A 21,513-nucleotide genomic window follows, 5' to 3' on the forward strand; every position below is an offset into this window, starting at 1 on the left:
GCCATTGGACACTTTGTGGCAGTGTCGGACTGGGTCTTCTAAGGCCCAACAGAGAACCTTACATTCCCGGCTGAGATTAATGTGGCAATTGGCCAACTGTCACTCTCCATGTCATAGCCACACCCCTATGATGTCACAAACCCGTCCCTTCCCCCACCCCATGGCATCACTGGCCACCTCCCTGCCCCCTGTGATGTCACTGCCCACCCCCTGCCCAGAGAAAAGGGGGCCATACATGGTAAGATCCACTCGTTTGGGGATCCTCTCCAGATATACTCAACTACGGGTGGGCAATACTGGGCTAATTTGATCGTTTGGCCCAAGGGCCAAAAGATAGAATTAAAATGGCGGGCAATGGCAGGCAATGAGAAAATGCGGTCCCCAATCTGTTGCAAAAATCAAACTTGCCCTATTGAGATCTGCCCGATTTCAGCCCAAATGGTGGTTGGGGAAGCCTTTGGTGGTGCCCATACACGGGCAGATAAGCTGCCAAATATTTGGAAGCTAAAATGAGCCTGTGTATGGCCACCTAAAGAAGATGGCAGAGGTGCCAACCCTAGGTCCATTAGCACTTGGGGCCACTGTAAGATCCTCTGCTCAGTCTGTCAGACCCTACTTTGCAGGCTAAAATGGCAGTAAAAGTTGGATAGCCCCCACCTTGGTAGTGTAAGCCGGGGCTCCTGCATGTCTCCTGGAGGAACTTGAAGAGGTAGGGCTTCAGCACTTCTGAGCATTTATAGTAGGCCGTAAGGATGAAGAGAAGCCTCCACCCTCGCTGGCAGCTGTCCCTGTATAACACAGAGTGGTATGGTCATTCTGCCCCCATAGCCACGATAGTCTAACAGCAGCTTGCATGGTACTGTATATAAGCCATGATCACTCACGTGCTGCCGCTGGTGTTGTCCGTGATCTGCTTCATGATCTGACAGTAGCCCTCATCCTTCATGACTTCATGTTCCCCACAGAGCTGCAATCACACAGGACAGGGGCTCAGCAAGCAAAATGGGACCATTCCCTGCCTAAGAAACCTGGTTTGCTTCCTAAACTCACTTTTCCAATCGCTAGTACTTGGTGTAACCCCAGTCTAAATTTCCATTTGTATACTCTAGTGCAGAACGATGCTGCCATAGTTTTTTGGTATCTCTCTGTACAGGCTATGAGCAAACTTAGGGGGCTGTTCCTGCTGAATTGTGCTTAGTACAGGGGAATCCCTATGCTGCCATAGTTTTATGGTATCTCTTTGTGCAGGCTATGAGCAAACTTAGGGGGCTGTTCCTGCTGAATTGTGCTTAATACAGGGGAATCCCTATGCTGCCATAGTTTTATGGTATCTCTCTGTACAGGCTATGAGCAAACTTAGGGGGCTGTTCCTACTGAATTGTGCTTAGTACAGGGGAATCCCTATGTGCCATAGTTTTATGGTATCTCTCTGTACAGGCTATGAGCAAACTTAGGGGGCTGTTCCTGCTGAATTGTGCTTAGTACAGGGGAATCCCTATGTGCCATAGTTTTATGGTATCTCTCTGTACAGGCTATGAGCAAACTTAGGGGGCTGTTCCTACTGAATTGTGCTTAGTACAGGGGAATCCCTATGTGCCATAGTTTTATGGTATCTCTCTGTACAGGCTATGAGCAAACTTAGGGGGCTGTTCCTGCTGAATTGTGCTTAGTACAGGGGAATCCCTATGTGCCATAGTTTTATGGTATCTCTCTGTACAGGCTATGAGCAAACTTAGGGGGCTGTTCCTGCTGAATTGTGCTTAGTACAGGGGAATCCCTACGCTGCCATAGTTTTATGGTATCTCTCTGTACAGGCTATGAGCAAACTTAGGGGGCTGTTCCTGCTGAATTGTGCTTAGTACAGGGGAATCCCTACGCTGCCATAGTTTTATGGTATCTCTCTGTACAGGCTATGAGCAAACTTAGGGGGCTGTTCCTGCTGAATTGTGCTTAGTACAGGGGAATCCCTATGCTGCCATAGTTTTATGGTATCTCTCTGTACAGGCTATGAGCAAACTTAGGGGGCTGTTCCTGCTGAATTGTGCTTAATACAGGGGAATCCCTATGCTGCCATAGTTTTATGGTATCTCTCTGTACAGGCTATGAGCAAACTTAGGGGGCTGTTCCTGCTGAATTGTGCTTAGTACAGGGGAATACCTATATTGGCACAGGTTTATGGTATCTTTTTTTAAGGAGGAGGGGGTTGACTAAAGAAATACACAATTATACATTTGCTCCTAATATTTCCAGGAGTGCTTCATACAGAGCCTTCATACATCAACCTGGGGTGTTGGCCAGGCAAACAAATTTGTAAATAGAACGCTCCATAGCAGAAATTTTCTACATGTAATGCAGTATTCATAGAGGTGTCTTAGATCACACAGCCTATTATAGCACAATAAGAGGGCTATGGGCAGTCGGAAACAATAGGGTTAATTTATTAACAACCACTATATGTACTAGTTGGGCATCACCAGGCAGATCAGTGGGTGTCACCTAAAAAGTTTCTGATATTTCTTTTTTTCTTTTCCAATTTGGGCAAGTTTGTTGCACCGCCATGACTTACAGAATATTCCTACTGACCTTTAGGATAGAGCAGACGGCATCTAGTTCAGATTGTCCTTTCAGAGGCAGATCTCCCATAAACTTCATGATACCTGCAGGACACATGGAACTAGGTTTAGTATATTAAAGGGGAACTTTGCCAAAAAAACAGTCCAAAGGAACTATAATATTGAGTACCTTCACAGTATACATTCATTCCAAAAATCCTCACTGGTTTTTAAAGTTATTTGTAAATGTAATTAGTATTGAAATCAGTATAGAACATTGCCTGTCTGGCTTGAAGATGGGCTGCTGGGTCTTTATCCAATGTTCTCACTGTTATAAATGATCCCTAACATATAGACACTAATGAGGGCTGTAGCATTTAATACGTACTGTACCTTTCAGTTCATTTCTGCGTCTAAGACTCATTTGTTCTAATGAGGAATGTTTCTTACAGAAATCAAAAGTATTGCATACAGACTTAGGGGCACATTTACTAATCCACGAACGTCCGAAAAGCGTCCGAATGCGTTTTTTTCGTGATGATCGGTATTTTGCGACTTTTTCGAGCGCTCCATACGAAAGTTGCGACAATTCGCGAAAGTCGTACTGGCTATGAAAAAGCCGCGACAATTCACGAAATTTGTAATGGCAATGAAAAAGTCGCGGCAATTCACGAAAGTCATAATGGCTATGAAAAAGTCGCAACAATTCACGAAAGTCATAATGGCTATGAAAAAGTCGCGACAATTCACGAAATTTGTAATTGCTATGAAAAAGTCGCAAAAAATACGAAAAAGTCGCAAAATGTTCGTTTTCCAATCCGAATTTTTCCCATTCGGATTTGGATTTTTGGATTAGTAAATCAGCCCCTTAGAGATAGGGGATATGCTATAAGACAGTGATCCCCAACCAGTGGCTCGGGGGCACCATGTTGCTCCCCAACCCCTTGGATGTTGCTCTCAGTGCCCCCAAACCAGGGAGTTATTTTTGAATTCCTGACTTGGGGGCAAGTTTTGGTTGAATAAAAACAAGATTTGCTACCAAATAAAGCCCCCTGTAAGCTGATAGGGTGCATAGAGGCCCCTAATAGCCAATCACAGCCCTTATTTGGCTCCTCCATGAACTTTTATGGTGCTTGTGTTGCTCTCCAAGTCTCCAAGTCATGAGTAAGAAAGGTTCCCTTTGTTTCTAGTCTGAGCCCTGCCTTACCTGTAAAGACCTCAGCTGCGATTCTGTTCATGCTGCCGTCACTGAACTCAATGAGCGATTCCTGAATGGGAGTCTGCAAAGAGAGAAGGTCCAGGGAAGAGTTTGGGGATTTAGCCCAATGATAATAAATAAGCAAAAGTGTTAATGTCTTACTAAAGTAAATGGCTGCTTTATCCACATTTGAATTAGATATTTGCAACATAGGATTGTAAGTTCTATGGAAAAGGACTTCCTTTCTCCTATGCCCTATATGTAATAAAAGGCACTAAGTTTGCCCAGGAACAGTAATGCATAGCAACCAATAAGATGTTTGCTTTTAAACAGATGACCAGCAAATGCTACTTGCTGATTGGTTGCTATGGGTTATTACTCCTGGGCTAAGTTAGCACCTTTCATTAGATAACCCATTGATAGCCATAGTAGCCATAGCCCTCTAGGCTGGACTGAATGCTCACACCTTTCCCCCTCTTTACCCACCACCCCTATCCTTCATCATATGATATGCCCCTTATTCCATCACCTTAGTGAATTTCAGCATCTCCTGTGGGTCTCTGGCATCTTTGCTCTTCTTGGAACCCTGTTTAATAGAATCACTGGAAAGAAAGAGAAATGTATCTGAAGTTAAGCCAATCCTGTGCTACAATCTGTGCCAAGACTGCAGACAATAAATAGTAAGTAGGATACTAAACACCAAATAGCACTTGCCCTGATCTTGAGAAGAGAGGAGGAGACCTACAAAATATTAATAAACAAGTGTTTCCAGGAACCGATGGCACCCCTAGTACAAACAATCAGTTTAAAGGGGAACTCCACCCAAACACAACTTTTTTTGAAAAATAAACATAATTTCAAGCAACTTTGCAATGAACATCAATTAAAAAATATGCAGCCTTTTCATGATTCTTAATGTAATAATATGGAACCGTTTCCTAAACCTGGCCCCTTGTTCTCCTGCTGATCTGACTCCAAAAAATGTAACAGTAGTCGACTGGCCTCAGCCTGCCTTCAGCCTGCATCCTCCCAATCCCACAATTCCCTGCACACCTAATGTCAATAAGGAAAGAAACATCATAGTGCAATGCATTGTGGGTTATATACTGTAGTTCCTGCGTCTGTAAGCTGTGGAGAAGTTTTGTACAATTTGGTGTTTTAGTCCCTCCTCCCCTGCCAAGGTTTCAATTGATGCAAAAAGAGAAGAACTGTTTTGCAGCTGTATTTCAGCATAAATGGTATTTATAAATGGTATATTATTCCTTATTGAAGGAACAGATTACAGTGATGGGTATATTAAGGGTTTCTGTGTTGTGTGGGACTCTTTAATCATTTTTGGTTTGGAAGCCGGAGTTCCCCTTGAAGGCACAACTGAAATATGAGGTTGTTGAAGACAGATAAGAATACAAGAGGAATTAAGTCAAGAAAGGGAAGAGGTCATGGGAGAAGAAGAGTAGTGAAGGCGAGAAGATCAAGAGCTTGTTTTTTTGCTGCAATGTTTTAGAATCTCAGTTCTCTCCAGTCAAGCCCTCTTTATAAAGGCCTGACTGACACACCTTGGGCTCTCCAAAATTACCATACGACTATGAACCCTTCAACAACCTCATGTTCTGGACAAGGGCTATATGGTCTTTGGAGAGTTAGAAGTGTACAGTATGTGGACAGATTGACTGTAGGTGGGCCACAGACTGGCTACTGAAGCCATGAAAACACACATGCTCAGAATAGTTTATGGAGACCATTCATTGGCATTGACATTACTGGTACCCTGACATCTTCTGAGACTTGTCATCTTGTGCTTGTGCAGCCAGCCTTAGACCCTCTCTAAAGTACTTCTTGGCAAATTCCTCCATGTTGTACGGGCTTCCCTGAAGCATAATCTCTGACGTGTTGGGGTCTGTGTATTCGTCCAAACTCTCTGCATATTCGCTGGGGGTAGGAGAACCCTGGAAAGGGATTGGGAGTCGATCACCAAGCAAGGAGACAAGTACATTCAGCAATTACAATTGAGATCCTATGATATACCCGTATATTTATAAACCCTGTGACTTCAAGAAGTGGAAGTGGAAGCCTTTACTTTAATAACAATAGGTGGCCTTCAGAATTTTGTTGTCCCATATTCAGAATTTTTACCATCCCTAAAGCTTTCAATGCGCCCCAGTTTAGACCATTTAGTTTGACACTGAAAACCAGGTATTCACTTTGGCTTGTCCACCATTGCCCAAGATCAAGATCCTGCAAGATCAAGCCCTGGGGAATGGAGAAAGGAATAATGAATACAACGGACTCCACCTACATCCATCTTTCTGTCAAATTCATGAGCGACAGCTGTAGATGCCACAGCCACTGCCACCGCTGCTGACGCTGCAGCCCTGCTCTGCCTATTCCGTGGCTCTTCCTTCCTATCCGCTGGGAGATTGACAAAGTCTGGGGCTGCCACTGGTTGCACACACTCTGCTGGGAAGACTCCTGCACGGCTATGGATGGCACCAAACTTCCATCCTATGGGAAACAAGCAAATGTCTTACCAGAGATCCACACAATGTTGTAGAGCAACAGGAAAGGTCATGCCACACAGAACATGCCAGGAAGATAGATGGAGCATTTATAGTTATTTCTGTATTTTTTTCAACCATGGCTTCCTTATCAGTTGATATTTTTGAACCAACCATCTGTTTCTGCCTATGTTTTTATTTATGGTGGAGGCTGTGTAAGTTCATAAAATAACATGTATGGCATAGGATAGCCTGATATATCAACTGACTAAAATTGTGCCAAGTCCTATAGAGTGAAATACACAAAAAGTGAAACAATAGCTACTGGGAGCAGCTTTTCACAACCCCATAGGCTAATATAAAAGAAAGCAGGAACATGCTTAAACACCCACCGAAGTCCTGAGTGCCACGTTTAAGTTCCTCCAAATACATCACCTTCTTTCTTACAACGCAGCCATAGTTTTGACCTGGCAGGCATCCATATTGCAGCATGGAAATTAACAGTACAAGTCAGGTTTTTTTCAAATAAAAGGATTACAGAACAGGAGTGCAGGATTAGGCATAAAGGGGGGCAATGCATGTAGTTAGGATGGATCTTGGGGTTATATTACACCTTCCAACCATTCAGTTATGAGCAGGGAGGCCAGGGTTGGTCTGCAATATATATATATATGGACAACAGTTGCACTTTACAGTCATACATATGGGTCAGGTTTGGTCACAGGGATTGGTCCCTGTATGGTCACATTAAGAACTGAACTGATGATGCTTTGCTATAGCTTTGATCATAGATCAGTGGCATTTCTAGAGTGAGCTGGGCCTCCATGAAAAAAAATCTTTTTTAGCTCTCAGGTAGGAGAATGGTGGGGATGGAGTTTGCTAAAGCTATAGGATACAAACCCCACGGTCAGGGTCCTACTGCAGGGGTCTGCTTTCTCTATATTTATGCCACTGGTATACACCTAGTATCAAAGCGATGACAACACATCATCAAATACATTTTAAGATGGCCATATAAGGATCGACTTTAGGTTTATCTGACCAATCAGCCTTCAACTTTGAAGATACGTGGACAGACAGACAGTCCAAAGATCTAAATAAGTAGATTTGCACTTCTTCTTCCATCCTTATATGCTGATGCTTCATCTAGGATTACAGTATGGTCTGGCAATATGTACCCCCCCACACATTCAAACTACTCAACCAAATCTAATCAGCCAAATTACTCAACCAAATCTGGCCAATTTGTTACTATGTCATACAATCTGCATTAAGGGGGGCACATGATTACTGACCTTTCTTAAGCCCATCTAATGGCTGCAGACGGATAATGTCTCCTTTATGGAAACTCAATAAAGTCTTATCTTCCGTCACGTAATTTTGCACTGCAACAACATAGTTTGAATCCTGGAAACATAAAGATAATCTCATTTAGTTGGTTGCAAAGACTTGTACAGGCAGCCACCGAAACACCTTACATGGACTGCATGTTGTGGGTTTATTTACTATAGAAGGGTTTCTCAGCTGGTGGTCTGGCTGCCCCTGGTGGAGTCTAATGGAAAAGCCCTACGTTAAAACGATTAATATTGGCATAAATTGCATTTATTTTTCCACATTACAGAGTTTTTTTTTTATTCAAGAATTCCAGTGCACAATAGGGTGTGCTGTTACCCATCATACCTTCTTCAGTTCCATCAGGAAGCAGTCTATCATGGTTTTCACCTGACTGGAGCGTGATGAGAATAGGATAAGCTTCTCATTGGTCAGGTTGAACTCCAACATGTTCTTGGAGAGGACGGTGACAAACATGATGTCTGTGTAACTGTAAGGGAATACAGAATCAGCACAGGTTTGTGGAGCATTGTGGTCTTTAATGTTTCCCATTTCCAGAATGACTTTGGAGCACGCACCACCCCTGAGATTGATTTGCACCTGGGCATTAACTAATGGAAACCAATCAAATGTTTGCTTTTATTGTTGTACCTGCTAATCATTGATTGGTTGCTATGGGTTACTGCCCACCACTGGTGTAACTACAGAGGAAGCAGACGCTGGGGACCTATAAAAGTCTGCTTCCCTTTAGAGTGGAAAATAAATCATCCCTCCCCAGCCAAGCCCAGGCCAGGGAGTGGGGGATGCAAGGGAACTGGGGTGGACAACAGACTCAGGTGGGGGGGCAGGGAGTGGGCGGCCATGGAACTGGGTAGGAGTCTCTGTGTACCAGGCCCCTCTGCAGTGCCCATTGTGAAAAATGGGTGCACCTGTTTGTGCCCTGCCCTTTAGTGAATGAGCCCTCTCACCATAGTTAGGTTAGTAAAAAAAAGAAGGAAATACATTTTCACAATAAAATATCATATATCTTTCTCTGACCACCCTACCTGTAGCTTCTTAGCACTCTGAGCTGCTCAGGGGTGGAACCTCCGCTCCTCAGCAACTTGAGCAGTTTTATCCCAACATGCGACACTCCAAGGAACTGAACGCCTGTGCCCACACTTCCCTACACAGATGGTAAAGACAGTCATGAGTTCCTTATAGGCTTTGGCCTGTTATTGTGGATGACTTCATTCTTTCCCAGTGACTTACCGCAGCTGGGAAAAGGCGTGAGAAGTACACTTCCAGCTCCTCCCTGGCCACTGTGACAATCTTTTTCTTCACACTATCATCAGCAATGGCATTGATGGAGCCCAGTCTGAAATCAGCTGCCCAAGACAACAATGAGCCTGTTAGCTGGGTAAGGCCTTACTTTGCAGTAATAATCACAGAGGTCAATGCAATAAAAGATGATTATTACCTCCTATTATACGTAATGTGTATGCCAGGCCTGGATTGATTAATATTAATAATAGTACATGGAATTATACGTTTATTTTTATTTGGCTGATGTTCATATTGTAAAGAAATAGACAGGGGGTGCTAAGGAGGAGAAGGTGAGTCTTTGAGGCAGACAGGAAAAGGGATGACAAAGGAGGGAGTTCAGGGCCGTATTTAAATCCGGGGCACCTCTAGGCCTCTTGAAACCCCTGCCCCCCGATAAGCTCTCATCCCTGCACGCTTGCACCTCCCTGTGCTCTTGAATCCCATCCCTTTTCTAGATGGAAGTCCCTACTGCTGCTAATACTGTTCCACCGATTGGCTCATTCAAACAGCTCCAGAAAAATCTCCAGTCTAGTCCCAGGGTGCAGATGAGGTTAGCGGGTGGCATGCTGCCCCCAGATCTTTGCAGCCCTAGGCCTGGATCTTTTTGGCCTCCCTCAAATCCGGGCCTAACCCCACCAAACCAATCAGGTTGCTCCTTGGTTAGGTGATAGGTAGTGAGCAAGCCTGCTAGCTGCTCATCTGGCCCAGTGGAGAAGTCGAACAGCCGGAAACCCAAAGGAACCCTGTTCCTGGCTCAAATCCCAGCAGAGCCTTGCACGTATAGCATAAACATCTTCGATGGCCTGAGGGCCAAATTATTAGATCAGCCAAATTTAGGCAACCTGGTTGGTCAAAAATCAGCTCACTTGCTTACATTACTAATTAAGTGGACATTATCTATATATGTATGGCCAACTTAATGTATATGTCTTGGAAACCCTCCTGAGGGCAGGCAGTCACGAGGGGGGGGGGGGTGGACTAGAAAACTCTGATGGCCACCTACAAGTCCACAAAAAATATACAAAAGGTCAAATAAATGTTAAAGTTAAAATGGCCCTTATATGAGCCCCATGGAAGTGCCTTTATTTAGGAAGACAGTTTATGGCTTGTTATGAGCCTCACCTAGCAGGGACCTCATCTTTTGCCTCTCCTCCTTGGATAACCTGATGCAATTCTCTGTGAGGGTGTCATTGATTATCTTTTAGTTAAGAGAAAAAACAAGAATTAATTATCAATGCAAATCTGCTGTGGGAGAAAAGGAACAAAATATAATTAGATAATTCAAACAAGGCAGTCATTATCCACAAATATGTTTTCTACAGTCTTAGTGAGTCTTAGCTTTATCTGAGCAGCATAAACCCTTTAGGCCAATGGCCATGGAGATTATCCTTTGCTGGATAACCATAGGTTACACCGATCAGATACATCAGTGTTGGACGTGTAGACTGCAGGTCATGGAAGTTGGTTTACAGACACCATACATAACTCTACTGCCTAAAATGATAGGTTGTAGCAATCCCCAGTGAAATATGCTCACAAAATACTCATACAAATCACACGTGTCTCACCTGCTTGAAGATAAGATCAAGGATGAGGGGGTTGTTAAAACTGTCTCTAGGGTAAAATACCTGCAGGAAAAAGACACAGGTTTGAGCTATCATACGCCAAAGGCAAATGTCATTCTACAAACTGATCAGTCACAATATGACACATTTCCCTCCACCTTCAACAAAGGATGAACTTCTATGACCAATGAGTTGCATTCTTTTAATGTTGAAAGTATTGTTACTGCAATAGAATAACAATGCATTTTATTTATGTTAAAAATGTAACCCCTGCTCACCTCCTTCCTGATATATATCCGCCATGGAACATTAGTGTATGTGTAGTACTCTTCGCTATACTGGCGATGCAGTTGGGTCTGGATGTTCTCCTGTTCCTCAGACAGCTCCCGGTTCACAGCGACTGAAGAACAAAGACACCATGATAAATAAGAAGAAAACAACCAACTATTATGTCAGGTGAACGTCATTCAAACGTATTTAGTCCAAAATAGTTAACCACTCCCAACTCTCAAGTTGGAGGAATCAGACACCAGCACTAATATGGGTTCCCCCTGCTTCTGTGATCCAGTATCCAATCTTTTTATCTTAATGGGAGGGGTCCATGAATTCAGGAAACAAAGGGTTTACATCACAACCAGCATACATTTTACTCTGAAGTAGCAGCCTGAAGCAAACCATTAGACCGGTGACCAACCAGAGAGATACTTCAGTTCAGTTCAGTTCTGTGAAGTGGAAAATCTGGTTCTCTGTAGACCATATTGGCCCTGAATAGGCAGTCTGGACTGCAGTAGAGAACCCCCATGATTTGATGTTTGGCCTAAACTAAATTTGCCCCAATGAATCAAGTCCAAATTGGTCAAGTAGATCATCCACTCTCAACTTTGTCACATTTGGTTGGGTTAACACCAAACACACCACATTTTATATAGAAAATCTTTGATTATGCTGTCCTGGCAATTCTTCTCCATTCCAGTTTCTTGAAGACCCCAACTGGTCATAAATGACAGATATCAAGAATATACTCACATGTATATACAATATGTAAGCTCAGATGTCTAACCCACTGACTGTTTCATGCTATATTTCATCTACTAATACTTATCTCATTAACTGAAATCAACAATGAATATACAGTACATGGCATGCAAGGTGAGCAACACATAAAACTAGGACTACCAACCTGTAGGTGCAGGAGTTGGTCTGACATGGCTTACTGGTGGCTGGGCTACAGGTGTCTTTGTCTTGATGCTAGGAACGGGCTTAACTAAGGCCACAGTGTCTCTAGGTGCCTATACAATAAAATACATGCTTGAACATTACTTATTTGTAGCCCTACTGGCTTATTACATAGTATCTAAAATCATTCTTTTTTTAATATAAATGAAAAGATGGCAAGAGATTGATGCATTTATATTTGGAGATTAATATAACATATAATACCTCTGTCTCAGTAATCCCTAACCAGTAGTTTAGGAGCAACATGTTGTTCACCAACCCCTTGGATGTTGCTCCCAGTGGCCCAGTGTTGGATTGGGACCCCAGGGACCCACCAGAAAACCTTAGACCATGGGCCCACTTTCCAAACGATTTTTTCCTCACCCAACCTGTTTATTCTCCTAGTCTCTTTTATTTACATGCTAGCATCTATTCTTCCATCTATTTCTACTCTTCCTTCCCATTCAGAAATAGGGAATGGCTATGAAACAGGCCAAATGGTCAGGGGCAGGAGGGCCCACTTACACCTGGGCCCACCGGGAGTTTTCCTGGTATCCTGGTGGGCCAGTCCGACACTGCAGTGGCCTCACTGCTTTGGCAGGTACTTATTGTTGAATCCTGGCTTGGAAGCACATTTTGGTTGTATAAAACCATGAGTACTGCCAAATAGAGTCCTGTGGGCTGCCACTCCATATAGGGGCTACCACATACCACATATGCCAATACCAGCTTTTATTTGGCACCCCAGGAACTTTTTCATGCTTATGTTGAACCCAAACTCTATTTACATTTGAATGTGGCTCATGGGTAAAAAAAAAAATTGGGGATCCCCGCTTTATCTGAACATTCTGCTTCTGATTTTCCAATTTCCCTGGCTAGTCTGAAGAGGTTACCTTGGGCACATAAGACATATTGGATACTGGTGTTGGTCCAGTGAGTGGATGGGTTGGCATCTGTCCCTTCAGGATACTTAATGCCTCTTCATGTGGATCTATTTTCCTCCCAAAAAGTTTTGCTGGTTGCTTTCTGTGAGAAGGTAAAACTGTTATCAGTCATCTGTGAATGGATTAAATGCACAATGTTCCTGAAAACTCAGCACCATGGCTAATATGAAGTCATCCCACTATATGGACTGAGATAACAAAAAGGAAGGTTATTCATTTCATCATCTGAATGATGGTGTTTGAAAAGGAAAGTTGTGTCTGAATAGTTCTATATTGGTTGTCCATATTTCACATCTGCCCCATCTCAAGAACATTATACATCTCTCATATTGCCACCATTATGCTTGTAAATACTGTGATGGGGCCCCAAACCCATGTTTAAAGTACAAATGATATGAAAATATCATAAAGAGAGGTTTATTGATCCCATGGGCAGACTGGAAGCCACAGATGTGCCGTGTAGAGCTGCATCCATCTTACAGGCATCGAGTTATACAACCTGTTCTGAAACACCTAGGGGCATATTTATTATAGTGTGTAAGCCACCATCACAGGTGATGTTCCTCATAGCAACCAATCAGATCTTGTTTTTGTTCTCTTAAGGTCCCCATACATGTGAAGATTCGCTCACTTGGCGAGATCGCCAAGTGAGCGGATCTTCGCCCGATATCCCCACCTACGGGTGGGTGATATCGGGGAATGCGTAGGCTAGTTTGATCGTTTGGCCCTGGGGCCAAATGTTCGAATTATATTGGGAGCAATGGGGCAGTCGGTTCGGGGACTGCATCAACGAGCCAATGCGGTCCCCGATCCGACTGAATCTTTTAACCTGCCTGATCGATATCTGGCCAATTTTAGGCCAGATATCGGTTGGGTATGGCCGTCGTTTCTGCCCCTACACGGGCCGATAAGCTGCCGAATCGGTCCAAGGGACCGATATCGGCAGCTACAATCGGCCCGTTTATGGGGACCTTTACTTGTGGGTGACCGTTAAATTCTAATTGTTGATTGGTTGCTATGGACAACATCACCAGTGATGTTGGCTTACACATTGTAATAAATATGTCCCCTAGAGTTGATTGACTGTGTCCTGTACTCACCTTATAACAGGTGCTGGTTGCCTGATGGCACCAGGCTGCTTATAACGATTTATTATGTCCTTAATGTTGTGGCTCGGCTCTGGAAAGTGCTCGGAATTCATTGCAGTGTGTTGTACAAGGTCTTCTGGGTGGTGGGGGTTGGATGGACCTGCTCATACAATCAAATGAAAGAGATATAATTATGACCCAGCAATTATCTTTATACAGTATGTCTCACAATATTTTACAGCCTCAACCTTGGATCCCATGAAATCAATGTTGATTATAGGTGAGACCTTAGTGCTAACACTGCAGTTAAGGTACAAAGGCCAAAACCTCCCCAAAACAATAGGTGGCAGGTTTGAGAATGATAAGCCAAGGTATGTGATTGTTTCAATGGGTTTTTTGCTTTCTTTAGATCAGCCCTATACTTACCCTTTTCACACAGGGGGCAGATTATATGGCATAACCTATATTGGAAGGCCAGATCATTTTATAGTGATACAATACAAAAATCTCCGTTGAGCTCCTGAGCAGACTGTAGGCCATAAAAATGCTTTGGAGGGCCACATTCAGCCTCCAGTTGGACAGGCATCTTGTGATGAATACAAAGTAGTCTGTGGAGCCCTTGAAGTGACTAAGAGCCATAAAATCCCTTGGAGGACCACATCCATCCCTGGGACTGAAGTTGAACAGCCCTTCCTTAGATCACTTATAGAATTATAGACTTCTTTTGTAAACTGATGCACAGGGGAACAGTTAAAGCTGCAGTTTAGATGCATTATGAGAAGATGATGAGTACATTAAATCCTACCTGGTCTACGTTGGGAACTCTCTCTGGCAGAAGATATCTGTATCCTACTTGGAGTCCCATTGACAACCCTTCTCTGTGAACAACAGATATGGTATGAGGCAGATAAAAAAAATACATGAAGCATTTTATGACTACTAGGGGTGTTACAACTGACTCTATAAGCACTGTGCCTAGAGGACAGATGCTGTTTTTTTTACATTACAAAAGAAATAAGATGGGCAAAAAGGACCTTATACCTGGAAAGGAACCCCAGTCCTGGGCATGGGCGCTACTGTTGGGGTTACTCGTTGAGAGTTTGAAGGCATAGGCTGGGCTGCAATGCTGGGTCCGGGGCTGTTGGTCATTGAAATTTCAGCAGGAGAATTGTTCACCATCTGTTGCTGAAGAGCCATGGCCTGCATAGTCATCTGCTGGGCCTGAAGTGGAAGATGTATTGATGATGGGAATTGATGAAAACAAATTATGGCCATTACATAGTTTTCTCTTTAAGAAATCAACTTTACAGTATGCAAGTTAATTTGTATATATTCACAAACTGTAATAAGTCTTATGTTGCGGCTTACCAACAGCATGGCTTGTTGGTTAATGTAGGCTTGCTGCTGGGCATACATACTTTGGTCCAAATCTAGGGAAGGAAGCATATACCATAAGGAACAACAGTACAACATTCTCATGTCTGGCAGTTTTCAGTCTAACTACAACCATCTATAAGATACATCAGTTAAATTACTATAATTCTTGTAACTTTGTCTTTTGCATGTCAGTGGCACTGCACATGCTCAGTCTGCTCTGGTCAACTGGAATGCAGCAGAAAATTAGGTTTGTTGGTTGTAGAAGCTGATGCTACAAGACTGATTATTGAATTCTGATGTAAATGCCTTGGTTTCTGAGCTGCCATCTAAGGTCAGTCTGAATTTATTACTAATTAGCCTTGTATTGTGACTTTTATATTGTATAAATACAGTATATTGCAAGTGACCTCTATGCTTAGGCAACTGACAGTAGCTTAGATCATATTGATCTACATTGCTAGAGACACAAATCTTCCCTGTTGATCACCTTGGGCTACTGAGTCCAAATTATAATGTGTAGGATTTCTAACCTAATCCTTAATTAATCTTTAGTTCTCCTGGGGGCGTGGCCTACATGTGGACAGAGTAAGACGCACAAACCTGAGCTCCGCCGGGGGAGACTTAAATCCTGCCTTATACAAGGGGCAAAATCTAAAACAAAGGGACCGCTGACACTGGGGTAAGCTCCCCAACGCACCTGGCAAAGAGAATCGCCCGGATGGGCCGGAATAAAGCCGCCACAAAGAGGACACAGACCCGCTCAGCCGCAGCCACGATGTCACAAGATGGCGCCGGCAGCAATGAAGCGCGTAACGCTGCTCAACCCGGGACAAGCAAAGGAGAGATGGCTACCCGCAGGTTAGAGCAATTTGCGCGAACCCCACTGCCCCAACGCTCCCCAAATGGCAGGGCACTAATAGCTAACATGCTAGCACCGAACTCAGACACCACAGAAGCCCTACCTATGACAAACGGGCCCACAGCACTAATCCAGACAGCGCACCCCCCAGAGCCTACACTGACAGAAGTGCTCAATGCCATAACAGGCAATCACACAGTACTAATCACCAGAATTGATGAACTTAAAACTGAATTCACGATACTAAAACATGATGTACAGAAAATCAGGGAGAGGACAACAGAAACTGAGCGCAGAATAGGAGAACTAGAGGACACCACAAACCCTCTACCTGAGCGCATCACAAACACAGAGAAACAAATACAAGCTCTAGAAGCAAAGGCCGATGACCTAGAAAACCGCCTGAGACGGAACAATATCCGTATACTGGGCATCCCAGAAAGAGCAGAAGGAACAGCACCCGAAAAATTTGTAGAACAATGGCTAACCAACACCTTCGGGCAAGCGGCCTTCTCTACAGCATTTACAGTTGAACGGGCACATAGAATTCCTGGCAGACCACCTCCACCAGGTGCCCCAGCAAGACCACTGATTGCACGACTACTTAACTACCGCGACAGAGACGCAGCGCTCACTGAAGCGAGAAAAGCGGGGGACATTATCTTTGAAAACCAAAAAGTCTCCATCTACCCAGACTTCTCAGCTGAAGTAAGGAAAACAAGAGCAAAATTCACAGAAGCCAAACAGCAGCTCCGGCAAAGAAGAATCCCATATGCAATGATTTTTCCAGCCCGCCTAAGGATAACAGATAAAGGGAAAACCCATTTCTTCAACACACCGGAGGAGACCCTTGCCTGGCTAGAAACACGTCCACGCAACTCTCCAAACCGAGACTAACATCTGGGACTAACTGGGAAACACTACAAAGGAATATAAGTCAAAGTCCAAACCGACGGACAGGTAACAAACCCATAGACACGATCACATCAAAGACACCCCTATATGCCTTACTAACTATAATACTGACAAACATCTCACTATACACCACGCACTCGGTGTCAACAGTGCTACCGAAACACCACTGCAGCAACTTAAGCGCAACCCAAATACCAAACCCTAAGTGCGGAGCTCAAGGTACAGACTCACAAAAGTTCACCTACAGAACTTTGGCCAATTCAACCCCCTAACATCTTCAAGTTATACTGTTCGGGAAGTAAACTCACTCAAGGTTATAAGTTTTGAAATGGAGTGGGTAGGGAGGGATGGGAAGGGAATATATTGTTATTGTTTTACTTGTTTTATTTGTTACAAAGCAGTGTCGGAACTCCAGTTAAGCAATAAGCTCTATAATCAGTCACCATTTATGTACACCCATAGTCTATATATAGGTAACGCCACACTATGGCTACAACCAAGGTAATATCGTGGAATGTAAGAGGTATGGGGAATGCTATAAAGAGGAGGCTGGTTTTTGATTTCCTAAAAAAAGTTAAACCACAAATAATCATGCTTCAAGAGACCCACCTGACAGGCAACAAAACCTTAGCCCTCAAAAAGACATGGATAGGCTCCATGTACCACTCCCTATACTCAAATTACTCCAGAGGGGTCTCAATCCTCATCAACAAATCCTGCCAGTTTACAGGCAAAAAAGTAATCTCGGATGGGGAAGGAAAATATGTTATAATACATGGAATAATAAACGGGAAAGTAATTACTATCGTAAACATTTATATTCCACCCCCCTTCCAAGACGAGACATTATATGCAATAATGAGGAAAGTCATGACCCTCCCCCCAGCACCCATTCTACTAATGGGTGATTTCAACGCCCTAACGAATGCAAACTTAGACAAACTAACAGAACCAAAACACACCAACCAGGCCTTTGTCAGGTGGGTCTCTACATATGGTTTGATAGACCTATGGAGAAGTCGAAACCCAGGGGAAAAACAATTCACATGCTACTCAGCAGGTTACAATTCTCTCTCTAGAATTGACCTGGCATTGGGATGTGCAGAAACCAATAAAATGGTACAGAAGGTAGAGATACTGACTAGAGGTATATCAGACCACTCCCCGGTAATGGTAACCCTGACCACCTCACCAAAACCAGCAGATAGAATTTGGAGACTGAGTCCATATTGGGCCAATCACAAAGATATGGCAGAGAATATCCAAAATAGCATAGACACCTATCTAGCAACCAACTTGGAGGATACCCCCCTGGATATCACTTGGGATGCGCTTAAAGCGTACATAAGAGGGGAATTCATAAGTAATATAAAGGCCCACAATCGCAACATAGCAGCAGACATCTCTCACAAGTCCCAAAGGGTAAGGGAAACAGAGACAGAATTTGTTTCCAACCCCACTGACACCAACAAAAGAGAATGGCAACGCTGCCAAGAGGCTCTCAACATAGCTCAGATAGAATCAACCAAAAAACACATATTATTCCAAAAGGCAAATATATTTGAACACGGCGATAAGACAGGGAAACTTTTAGCGATAATATCCAGGGAAGACACCGCTAGCACCTCTATACCAGCAACGAAAATATCAAATGGGGAAATCACCTCCTCCCCCGATGAAATAAATCAGGTATTCACAAACTTTTACTCAGAACTATATACAACCAAACTCCAGGTAACCCCAGAAAACCTCCGCCACTATTTAGACTCTCTTCACCTCCCCGTAATCACACCAATAGCCAGACAACAAATGGCACAGGACATTACACCAGCAGAAATAGAACTAGCTATCGCGGCCCTACCCTCAGGGAAAACACCAGGGTTAGATGGCATGCCAGGAGAATGGTATAAACAACACGCCAAAAAACTAGCGCCAATACTAGCTCAACTATATAATAGAGTACCAAAAGGGAATCCGCTACCACAATCAATGAAAGAAACACTGATAGTTCTCATACTTAAACCTGGGAAAGACCCCCTGTTATGCTCCTCTTATAGGCCTATATCGTTAATAAATGCTGATGCCAAAATCTTAGCAAAAATATTAGCCACCAGACTGACTAAACATATCACAGGTCTAATATCCCCAGACCAAACCGGATTCATGCCTGGAAGGTCAACAGATACTAACATCCGTAGACTATACACAAACCTATCTATTAAGCATGACAATGTAGGAAACAGGGTAATCGTTTCCCTGGACAATGAAAAGGCCTTCGATTCTGTGGAATGGGACTATCTATGGGCCACACTCCAATCAATGGGAATACCCCCTACATTCATAACATGGATCCAAGCCCTATACACCTCCCCAACAGCCAAAATCCGCACTAATAACACACTATCTAACCTCTTCTCAATAAGCAGAGGCACCAGACAAGGATGCCCCTTATCACCCCTACTTTTTGCCCTTGCAATGGAACCACTGGCATGCCGTCTTAAACTGTCACAAGAAGTAGAGGGACTTAAACTAGGTAATACAACTGAACTAGTGTCCATGTATGCAGATGACACCCTCCTGTACCTGGCCAACCCACATCAAGCTCTGACATCGGCCCTAGATATCATAAATAACCACACTATCTTCTCCGGACTCAAAATAAACTGGTCTAAATCAGTCATCCTCCCAATAGACACCCCCCCCAACCCACCCAACCAAACAAACCAATTAAACTGGGTAACCTCATTCAAATACTTAGGGGTGTGGATCCACGGAGATCTAAAGAAATATATAGATCTAAATATTAACCCGATTATGAGGACTCTAGAGAACAAAACAGAAACATGGAGGCGCCTACCACTTACATTAACGGGAAGAATAAACCTATTTAAAATGATAGCAATCCCCAAACTAACGTATATCTACAGGCAGTCCCCCATAATAATTCCCCAATCAATTTTCCGCAAATTAGAAAGCCTAATGATATCTCTTTTCTGGAACGGAGAACAACCCCGAATGTCTCTACACACTCTACAGCTCCCAACCACTAGCGGGGGACTAGCAGCCCCAAACCCATATAAGTACTATCTAGCCTCTCAGCTAGTGACGGCATGGAGATGGACCTCACCGTCCCTGACCAATGCAGCCACCTTGCTCGAAATACAAATTATAGGGTCCCAGGAGGAACTCCAAAACCTGCTATATAGGGGGATAATTAACTCCAAACGAGCAACCCAACCAATGAGAACCACAGTTAGCGTGTGGAAGAAAGCACTCAAAATCTTCCCCAAACCACAACCGCATTGCTCACAGTACACTCCCCTATGGCACAACCCAAACCTGGAACAGCTACAAACAATACCTGACCCCAAAATATGGTTATGCCACAACATAAAATACCTATCAGATATAATGCCACAAGGTACACTACTTACCTTTCAAGAACTAAAGCAAACCTTCTCCCTTCCAAATACAATGCTATTTAGGTACTTACAGTTACGCCATGCTATAGGAACCCAATTTAGAGGCCAAGCAATAGACACAACCCCAAGAAACATTGAGAATTTAACTCACACAGAGAATCTCAACAAACCTCTCTCAGTATTCTATACCCAGTTGATGGGGGTAAGCAATACAAATCTCATTAAACTAAGAGAAAAGTGGCAACAGGACATCCCCCAACTCACTCCAGACATATGGGAGGATATCTTAGAATCAACATTAGAAGGGATCATTAGTAGTAGAGACAGACTAACGCAACTGAAATACCTCCATCGTACCTACCTCACACCCCAAAGACTGCACAAAATGCACCCAAATATAGGGCAAGAATGCCCCAGATGCCATCACTCCCCAGCTGATTTCATACATATGGTATGGAGCTGTCCACGGGCACAACGATTCTGGGGGAAAGTAGCAAAAACCATAAGGGATAGAACAAATCTAATACTCCGGTTGGACCCAATAACAATACTGTTGAATCAGGTAGAAGATCTATCGCCTAATAGGGCCGAAAGAACACTACTTCTTATATTATGCATGTATGCCAAAAAAACAGTGGCTCTATACTGGAAATCACCAGAGGGCCCCAGAGTTGCAGCATGGGAATCCATGATTAATAAAGCCATACCCTTATACAAGTTGACATACATAAGACGGGGGTGCCCTCAAAAATTTGACAAAATATGGGCAGCATGGTTGGATGCAGAACCCTCTTAAGATCTGTAGGCCAGGGAAGGCCCCACCCCCAAACCCTCCCTAGACAGCCCCCCCGCACCTCACACAAAAGGGTGAAGCTAGTACCCTAATCATGCCCAGGATGGTACACAGACGGGTGAAAAGGAAGGACCAACGGCTATAAAATATATGCACTAGCAAAGAAGACACTGCAATGTTTTTAATGTTAAATTGTTAATTTGGTTTTATTTACCTATTGTACAATAAACAAATGTCATTGGATTGTAAAATACTGCAAAATATGTACATTCAAACTCAATAAAAGAATTGTTAAAAAAAAAAAAATCTTTAGTTCTCCTTGAACAGGTTCAGTAAAGTTAGGGTTGCCTCCTAGCCGGTAAATCACCAGCTAGGGCCAGGACCAGTATTACAAATTTACCACAATGCCCTATAAATCCCTTCCTTCCCTGACCCTCTCTGCTGCCGATCACT

At 43.5% G+C, this 21,513-nt stretch overlaps 1 protein-coding gene across 1 annotated transcript in view; it reads right to left on the minus strand.

Annotated features, from left to right (window-relative positions):
- The window catches only part of myo15a (myosin XVA), a 60,516-nt gene that overhangs the window by 8,219 nt on the left and 30,784 nt on the right, over positions 1 to 21,513 (minus strand). The window contains exons 33-53 of the mRNA XM_031893517.1: positions 15,063 to 15,124; positions 14,736 to 14,915; positions 14,500 to 14,572; positions 13,707 to 13,854; positions 12,556 to 12,688; positions 11,628 to 11,736; positions 10,726 to 10,847; positions 10,451 to 10,510; positions 10,005 to 10,080; positions 8,829 to 8,944; positions 8,624 to 8,742; positions 7,926 to 8,067; positions 7,541 to 7,652; positions 6,638 to 6,712; positions 6,047 to 6,252; positions 5,518 to 5,696; positions 4,280 to 4,352; positions 3,760 to 3,832; positions 2,584 to 2,657; positions 885 to 967; positions 658 to 788 (exon numbers count right to left, since the gene is read on the minus strand). Of these exons, the coding sequence (XP_031749377.1) occupies positions 658 to 788; positions 885 to 967; positions 2,584 to 2,657; positions 3,760 to 3,832; positions 4,280 to 4,352; positions 5,518 to 5,696; positions 6,047 to 6,252; positions 6,638 to 6,712; positions 7,541 to 7,652; positions 7,926 to 8,067; positions 8,624 to 8,742; positions 8,829 to 8,944; positions 10,005 to 10,080; positions 10,451 to 10,510; positions 10,726 to 10,847; positions 11,628 to 11,736; positions 12,556 to 12,688; positions 13,707 to 13,854; positions 14,500 to 14,572; positions 14,736 to 14,915; positions 15,063 to 15,124 (2,346 nt within the window). The remainder of the gene's footprint in view (positions 1 to 657; positions 789 to 884; positions 968 to 2,583; positions 2,658 to 3,759; positions 3,833 to 4,279; positions 4,353 to 5,517; positions 5,697 to 6,046; positions 6,253 to 6,637; positions 6,713 to 7,540; positions 7,653 to 7,925; positions 8,068 to 8,623; positions 8,743 to 8,828; positions 8,945 to 10,004; positions 10,081 to 10,450; positions 10,511 to 10,725; positions 10,848 to 11,627; positions 11,737 to 12,555; positions 12,689 to 13,706; positions 13,855 to 14,499; positions 14,573 to 14,735; positions 14,916 to 15,062; positions 15,125 to 21,513) is intronic.

Source organism: Xenopus tropicalis, chromosome 9 (genome assembly GCF_000004195.4).
Source record: "Xenopus tropicalis strain Nigerian chromosome 9, UCB_Xtro_10.0, whole genome shotgun sequence".
Lineage (NCBI taxonomy): Eukaryota > Metazoa > Chordata > Amphibia > Anura > Pipidae > Xenopus > Xenopus tropicalis.